This window comes from Camelina sativa, chromosome 20 (genome assembly GCF_030686135.1).
Source record: "Camelina sativa cultivar CO46 ecotype springtype chromosome 20, ASM3068613v1".
Lineage (NCBI taxonomy): Eukaryota > Viridiplantae > Streptophyta > Magnoliopsida > Brassicales > Brassicaceae > Camelina > Camelina sativa.
This window is the reverse complement of record NC_141899.1, coordinates 12014777-12023836: the sequence shown is the minus strand read 5'-3', so window position 1 is coordinate 12023836 and position 9060 is coordinate 12014777. Positions and strand designations below refer to the sequence as shown.

At 30.3% G+C, this 9060-nt stretch overlaps 1 protein-coding gene across 1 annotated transcript; it reads left to right on the top strand.

Annotated features, from left to right (window-relative positions):
* Nucleotides 1–869: 869 nt before the first annotated feature.
* LOC104787183 (thionin-like) lies at nucleotides 870–1961 on the top strand. Its single transcript, XM_010512717.3, has 3 exons — nucleotides 870–1266; nucleotides 1371–1448; nucleotides 1661–1961. The coding sequence occupies exons 1-3, from the start codon at nucleotides 1035–1037 to the stop codon at nucleotides 1756–1758; spliced, it is 408 nt and encodes a 135-aa protein (XP_010511019.1). The 5' UTR covers nucleotides 870–1034; the 3' UTR covers nucleotides 1759–1961.
* The last annotated feature ends 7099 nt before the right edge of the window (nucleotides 1962–9060 follow it).

Below are 9060 nucleotides of genomic sequence, written 5' to 3'. Positions count from 1 at the left end.
ACACCTTGTTATATTGTGCCAATGCAAAATCATATCTATAGACAACAAATTTTCTGTTGACAAACTTACACTAAAAGTGAAAATAAATAAGCCAAATATTATACAAGTGATATGAACTATTCCAAAAGCCAAATATGCAGAAATATTTTTCAAATACTTTAATACACCACTCAACTTATATTTCTGAAACCCAAACACACTTAATTTCATATAGCATGAATAAACCAATCCATATTTTTAAATGAAGATTCAATGTAAACAATCAATTCATGGCAACAAAGCATTCATTTGGTCCCAACGTAATATTCAAAAAAAAAAAAAAAAAAGAAGAGTTGGTAATAACAAAAATAAACACAAAACACGTTGTAACAAACTATTTGGAATTTTGTCTCATATTTTAATTTGCCATCAGCTTATTAGACATAACTAGAAGATATTTGTTTCTAGAAATTTCTACAACCACAATAAAGAAATTAAATGAAGAAACACAAAACTTTATTGACAGAATACAAGTATTATTTAAAATCTCTACTCATACGCATATATATATATATATATATATATATATATATAAAGCTAATCATATTTAAGAACGTCATCATAATTACACAAGTTAGCACGTACATACAAAATATATATAGCCAGCAAAACTAATACGGAATAGTGACTCCCTATTAAGTATCCTGATTCAAATATATCAAGTAATTAACACAATTTATCAAAAAAAAAAAAAGTAATTAACACAAAACTCTAATAGATTTGTTTTTCTTTATCTGGTTAACCAAAAAGAAAAAGAAGAACAGGATTTTAAACAATCCTTAGTGTGAATTCGATTGCCATTAAGATAAGGTTTGGTCCACGCAGCGTTTACACACAAAGTCTACAGAGAATGTGATGATAAGTGTATCATACGAAGTTTGTGGTTGCTAAATGTAGACCAACTAGTATTTAAACGAACCTTGTCTCATCACCATTTCATCAATACAAGCTTATAACTCTCCACATATACATTTTGCAATCAAACAAATCGAAAGATGGAAGGCAAAACTTTGATTCTAAGTGTGCTCGTAATGAGTCTTGTCATGGCGCAGATTCAAGTCGAAGCAAAGAGTTGTTGCTCGAGCACGACTGCTAGAAACTGTTACAATGTATGCCGTCTTCCTGGAACTGCTAGAGAAACTTGTGCAAAACTTTGTGGATGCAAAATTATTAAGGGGAAAAAATGTACTACTCCGCCATATATACATGCCATTCTTGAAAACTCTGGTAATTTCATACCTTTTTCTTTGTTGTTTCATTAAGTTACATCTCTTACATGTTGGACCAAGATTTTCACGATCCAAAAACTTTTTTTTTTAAATTTATTTAAGGTGATGCTGTCAACGAATACTGTAAGTTGGGTTGTGCATCCTCTGTGTGTGGTACCTTAACCACTCTCCAGAACTCTGGTAACGTGAAAACTCATTATTATTATTATTATTATTATTATTATTATTATTATTATTATTATTATTATTATTATTATTATTATTATTATTATTATTATTATTATTATTATTATTATTATTATTATTATTATTATTATTATTATTATTATTATTGTTAGATTTCTGGAACAAGTGATAAATCAATTAATTTTAATTTTGTTTTGGTGAAATAGATGCAAGTGAAATTGTGAGTGGAGCAGTTGTACAATGCACCGAGGCATGTTCTGAGTTCTGTACCAAGGACTCATCCAATGCAGTTGAAACTGCCTAATAAGGATATCCAAGAACTGTGTTGTTGTTTTTGCTGTTTTCAATAATTGTCGTGTATGTGACAAAAAATGCTAGAGTCTTAAGCAAGCATCTACTATATCCAGGATTTCTATGTGACGTATAAGAAGGTCATTGATCCCTAGATTGTTTACCCCTTCTACTTGCTATTATCCAAATAAAGACTAATAATGTGTCCTTATCTTCTATCTACGATCAAAACTCTCGCATTAACGTAATGTTCTCACAATCAGTTTTTTTTTTTTTTTTCCGGCAAATCAATATATTTGATATTAAAAAGTGTTTACAAGATATAAAGACATTTCTAAGCAACCGATTACACAAATACAGGAAATTATTACAATTTCGATGAAAGAGTGGAGGGTAACCATGCTATCTTTAGACTTATAGGCTAACAGATTATATATGTTATGTCCCTCTTTCACATACATTTTAATGGCTAACAGCTTATAGCTTAGACTCCAAAATGCACTTGGCATTACATTACTTAAAACAATGAAATTAAGTGTCGCTAGAAATGTTTCTGGAACTTGTTGTCGCATTAAAATCAAAATACTTGATGGTTACCACAAAGATTCTCTATGTTCATCATGATATATCCGTCGGTGATCTCTCCCATGGCTGTTGCCCTAGTGATTGTTTCCAAAGTGACCATTTTAATATGGAACACAAATCTCTCATGTCTCTTGCCAACGTTGCCTTTTTGTAGCGATGCTTCTCAGTAGTAAGATCATGAACTTCCACAACATGTTGGTCCGAATTAGAAACAGAACTATATTCATCAATAGCCTGATTTTCTTTCTCCATGACTTCAATAATAAGGTCGTAAACGTTGGCTTTTTGTATCCAGAGAGGAATTAACTTCAATACTTCATCTTGAATATTTGGAAACCATTTTTGGATTGTTATCATACAAACAGGAAAAAGCCATAAACTTCTCCGAATCACCAAAGACATCTCTTCGTCTGACAATTGGGGAAGTGGCAAAAGTTCATCATCGGTTCCTAGATTAATCCTAACTAGGTTCGGACCCGCACGTACGTGCGGGGTTATTTTATAAACAAAATTAATTTTGTATATATAATCAAATTTATATTAATTGAGATTTTTGTTTGATATTTGGTTTGGTTTATTAATGTTTGAAAATTTAAAATAATAATGATTTCACCAGTATCTTAAAATTTGGAACAACATAACGGTTGGACTGGTAACAAACTAAATCAAATAAATGATTGGTTAGATTCTATTAAATTTGTGAACTATCAAATTGGATATATAACCGCTAACAGCGATAAAAACCCATTTGAAACATATACAAATATTTAGAATGGTCATAACTCTCTTTTCGTTTTGTCAAGTTCCATTATGTCCTACACTCGTTCTCAAATTTTCGTTGCATAACAAAAAGCATTCCCAATATGGAACATTCCGGATATGGGAAAAAATTGTATTTCCGATTGAAAACGGGAGGGGACCGGATGAAAACATAAATTCTCGAACTCCCGTATGAAATATACATAAATATAATTCATAGTATATATGTATATCATATTTTTTAGTAAAAATATTACGAAATTAATTGACTTTTTTATTATTACTATTTTATATATATTTCACCTATATTAGATTATGTTTTTTTTAAATACTTTTAACTGTTATAGAACATATTTAAGTATTTTTATTTTTATTTTAGTTTGAACTTATGCTAGTTCAATTGAAAATAGTAATATTTATTTGAAAAAATAAATGTATTTTAATCTTTAATAGAACATGTCAAGAATTAAAATTATTTATTTAGTATGTGTAAACATATTTATATAGTATAACATCATTAACCCAAAATTTTGTCATTTTGGTTTATGAATATTTGGGTGTTTGAGTGTTAATCAGTACTTTAAGATTTAGATTACAAATTTTTATACTATGAATTATACTATGAGTCATCGTTACCTTGAATATTTCATTAGAGATTCAAGATAACCATGACTTAAAAGTCTATAAAAATTTAAAAAGTATTGAGATTAACATTCAAACACTCAAATTTCAAAGAAAATTTTAATAGACTTTTTAAAGATAACATGACTTAAAAACAAATTTCAAGGTGCTCATGTTATAAAATTTTACTGCCATGTGTGTTTTTTTGTTTTCTTTTCCGTGTCATCTCAAATTATAATGCCATTTTAATAAAGACTGTTAACATCATATATTTGGAAAAATAAGAAAATAATACAATTTAATACATACAGCTGATTACAATATAGTCATGGAAGATTAATTGTACTTATATAGTTTATGTATACGTAGCCCTTGTTGTATTTGCTGGTTTCAAAAGTTAATTAATGTTAATGCAAAGCTCAACTACATACTCTAATAAGAATTTCCTACAGAGGTTTCTTAAATAAATCTATATAAAAACTGATGAAAACAAACACTAACATAGTATTTTGTGATTTACCGGGTTCATATAAAAAATGTGGACTTCTTTTAAGCAATCAAATGTAATTTTCTTGTTTTGCAGATGCTATGTCAATTGGATGAACAGCCGTTCATACCACAATCTTCCCTTATATACAATATCTAGGTAGAAAAATGTATGCTTTCAAAAAATATCTTGATTTATATATGCTTATATACACGACAGAAAATTATAAATTTAACAAATCATAAGAATCATAAATCATAAACTGGACATATAGCATAGTATTGGTGAACTAAAAAAAGAATATAGTAGATGTTAGCAATGTATATTATACAAACTCAATACAAAGACACTTTTTTTTTCTTTTTTTTTTCAGAAATAAAGAGATAAAAAATAGTGTTAGAGTGGTTTATAACTGTATGTGAATGTTAGGTCGATTTCTCTATTTATAAGCTGGAAAGAGTAAACATTTTTACTTTTACGTTTAAAACTAAAAAATCTATATAAAATCTTCTAAAAACTTATTTAGTTTTCAGTAACTCTCAAATATACAATATGTTTGAGTCTATATGGATGATTAGATTTGAATTTTGAATTAATTGTCTAGATTTTCCTATTATACCGATGAGAGTAATATATAAGGTTAGTTTTAGAAATAATACCTAAATTTTAGAAATTTGGTAAATAATTACTAATTTTATTTCAAGATTTCTTAAAATAAATAATCTATTTAAATTTAAGTTAAGTTATTTTAATAAATGCTATTAAAAATTAATTAGATTCATTTTTATAGAAATCTTGTTAAATAATAAGTTACATTTTTGGTATGCTATTAATTGCCGAAATCTCTTATTATTTTATAAAATTTTAATAAATATATAAATTCAAGGAATCATTAATATAAACAATTTCATTTTTATTATAATATTTTAAATTTCATTTTGTAATCTTGTTGGCTTTAATTTGATTTAGAAAACTATACATGTTTAATATTTAATACATGTTTAATATTTAAATACATGTTTAATATTTAATTTAGAAAAATATTTGGAAAATTTAATATATTCGAAATTAATTATTTATGCTTTATACGCATATCAAAAATAGATACGAAATCTATAACCAATTATAAAAAATTAATCATTTATTTCATTAATAGTTGTTACAACTGTTTTGGGGAGATTTAAAATTTTATTATTATTTAGGCAAATAGGTCTGTTTGGCAACATGGATATATGTTATGTTTTTTTACTTTTTTTTATTCTTTAAGTGTACTCCCCAATTAATAGTATAGATATCGAAGCCCAACAATATATCCCTAATACCAAAAGAAACAAACAGAGAGAAGAAGAAAATATCACCAGCAATACATGAAATTGTTGTTGTAGTCATGAAATGAAGAACTGTGATCACAATCGCCAAAACAAACAGAAAGTGGGTTCCGTATATATGATCCGTCCGGAGTCGTATTCCACCCTTTCAAAATCTGTAAATAGGACTTCCTGGATCCCAAATCTGGGTTTGAAATTCTTTTCTCAATTTGAAAAAATTAACATCATAGTCATGAACACGACGATGTTGGAGACAAATATATTCAATATTGAGAAAACATAGGCCGCCTGGACAAAACCCCAGCGGAAAGACACCACCACTGTTCCGAAACCGATGCCAGATTGTGGTCGGAAAGAAACTCCCTTGAAAAGAGAGAACAACAATAATCGAACAAATTACCTGGGAAATCATATGCCGATGTTATTGATTATCTACAGAAGTAAACTAAAGTAAGGAAAGAGATCCGACCGACGCCAGAGAAGCCGACATCGGCCGGGAACGATGAAGACGAAGAGTTTGGTTGGGAACGGTGGCTTGGAACAATGTCCAGAATGCCATATTCTCGAAAGAAAAATGCTAGAATGCCATAGTAATATTTTTTAATTATTTTTTATTTTCTTTTTAATTAAAATTTATTGAAAAGACCAAAAACCCATCTAACATCATCCCTAATATTGTATCCCTTCGTTGATAACGTGAGACAAAATCTCAGATCTAGAAAAAAAAACTGACGAAATCGAGAGGAAGAGATGGATATAGAATCAGACAAAAGAGTGAAGAAAACTGTTAGAGATCTCGTTGATGGTGTTGAATCTGCGCAAAGGGAACCGATGTATCTATGTTGGCTTCAAATCCGATAAAGATTCATTTCTTTGCCATCGGAGATGTAAACAGACGACGCCGGAGGAAACCGTGGAGAGATTAAAATCTGGGGTCGACGGCAGAGAAGCGATGGCGAGAAGTAATGGGAGGTTGATGGTGCAGAATCGGCGACGGCGGCGGCGCTAGGGTTTAGAATTATAAGTGGTTTTGATTACAGTTGTACCCGTTGTATATAACATTTGTACTAGTTGTACTTTTATATATTAGTTGTACTAGTTTTACTATTCTTTATCAGTTGTACGCCCGTTGTATATATCATTTGTACTAGTTGTACTGTTATATATTAGTTGTACTAGTTGTTGTATTCTTTATCAGTTGTACTCGTTATAATATTATATCTCAGTTGTACCAATTGTCTTAGTTGTTCTATTGTACCAGTTGTCCATTTTTCTCTCAGTTGTTCTAGTTGTATTATTCTCCTCTAGTTGTACTTTTCGTCTTTAATTTCATTAAGGGTAATTTTGTAATCTCACAATTTTTATGGCATTCAGATTAAAAACTGGCATGCCAGATTAATTTTTTTCAGTTTGTGGCATTTTAGCCTGGCGCCCCGGTGGCTTTGGGTAATCGCCTGGCGAGAGAGAAAAAACGGTTATTATTACAAAAGTTTCATATCTTGACAACATCCAATGCAAACTTAGCAAAACAGTTAAGACTTACAAATTTCAAATTCTATAATTCATTGTATGAACCATTCAGCATGCAATCGATAGGTTGAAGTAATGGAAAACTTTTAGTCATGATTGTTAGAGTAGTAACCCAATAACTTCTTGGAGCAAGTTCTTCAAGTTAATCTTACAAGCAAAAGTTTTTTGAGAGCGAAGAAAAGTATCAGACGGAGCAAGAGAAGATTGCAACCTCGCAGTCCCAAATTAAAGATGCACATTTTTTGGGATCAAATGATGGCCCAACTTCATCAGACATAATTCCTCCTTCCGGAGCTGGACACTAAACTGCTTGGTGTTTACGGATATATCTCTTGTTAGCAATTTCGAAAATGTTCTTCGGCATTTAGTAAAGAGACTTACCCAAAGGAAGCACTTACATACAAAGAGTAAACACCGATATATTGCCGCGTTCAATGATCTATTATTTTTATAGTAAACCCTAGCCCTGGGCATTCGGGTTCGGGTTTTCGGGTTTTCGGGTTTTCGGGTTTAGACATATAGAACCCGTTCGGGTTTTCTATACTTTCGGGTTTGGGTTCGGGTAATACCTGTTCGGGTTCGGGTTATTCGGGTATACCCAAACTCAATCGAACCATGAACAAAGAAAAAAAAAACTAATTTTTATTTCTTTATAAATTTTAGAAAATTTGTATATATATAAATATTTAACATTTCTTTTTGAGACAGAGAAACTGAAGTGGCAAAATGGTTAATGATATACCCGTAAATGTTCAAGGTTGTGGGTTCAAATCCCCTGAAATACATATTTTTACATTTAATTCGGGTTAGTTCGGGTGGGCATTCGGGTTCGGGTAGTACCCGAACCCGATCGGGTAATACTCGAACCTGATCGGATATCAGAACCTTAGAAGTATTGAACCCGATCGGGTTTTATACAATATCCGAACCCGAACTGAACCATCCACTTCGGGTTGGGTTCAGGTTCGGGTTTCGGATCCGGGTAATATGCCCAGGGCTAGTAAACCCGAAATATTTATCTGTATAACACTGCGAATGGATGATAAAATATTTTCTTGCATTCGAACACTTTAAAATTTAAAAGGCTTTCGTCGTAAAGGAAAATCAAAATATAATATTTTTTGGTTATGCAACTTAGTATATTGTGCCAATGCAAAATCATATCTATATATATAACAAATTTTCTGTTGACAAAACTCACACTTAAAGTGATATGAACTATTCCAACAGCCAAATATGCAGAAATATTTTTCTGAAACCCATATCCATACTTAGTAAACCAGTCCACATTCTTAAATGAAGATTCAATGTGCTATACGTAATTTCCAATGGGCATGTACAAACCAATCTATATTTCAACAAAAATCCTTTTTTTATTCAGAGAAAATAAACAAATCATGCCCACAAGCATTCATCATGGTCCCGCGAAAAACAAACAAAAATAAAACACCGATTTATTGCCCACGACAAACAATCTATTCTTTTTACTGTAAACCCGAAATACATATAGAGGATACATAGATATATTATTTTTCTGGTTGAACTGAATTTTATAATTTCAGTGAACATTTAATTTTTATCGATCACGAAAGCTATTAAATATTTAGTACTCTAGAATTATCAGTTAATTAACTCTAACACACTAAGTCGGATGGATGACATAAGTTTCAAATATTTTAGCACACCACTCAAATTATTAGGCACCAAGTGTTTATTTGGTCCCAACATATAATTCAAAACTCCAATACAAAAAAAAAAAAAAAAAATTGGTTAACAAAAAAAAAACAGAACACGTTTTAACAAACTACTGTATTTGGAGTTTTGTCTCACTCCAAATTATAAGAACGTGCTTAATAATTACACGGTTAGCACGAATATATACAATATATAACCAGCAGAACCAATACCAAATAGTGAATATTAGGTATCCTAATTCGAATACTAAGTTAACCATAACGAAAAAGAAGAAGATGATTTAAATTTATCCTGTCTGAATCAGATTGCC

Excerpts from the sequence above, each read along its gene's own strand:
- LOC104787183 (XM_010512717.3), top strand. The coding sequence starts at position 1,035 with ATGGAAGGCAAAACTTTGATTCTAAGTGTGCTCGTAATGAGTCTTGTC. Across the intron at positions 1,267-1,370 it reads TGCCATTCTTGAAAACTCTG|GTGATGCTGTCAACGAATAC; the intron begins GTAATTTCATAC and ends AATTTATTTAAG. Across the intron at positions 1,449-1,660 it reads AACCACTCTCCAGAACTCTG|ATGCAAGTGAAATTGTGAGT; the intron begins GTAACGTGAAAA and ends TTGGTGAAATAG.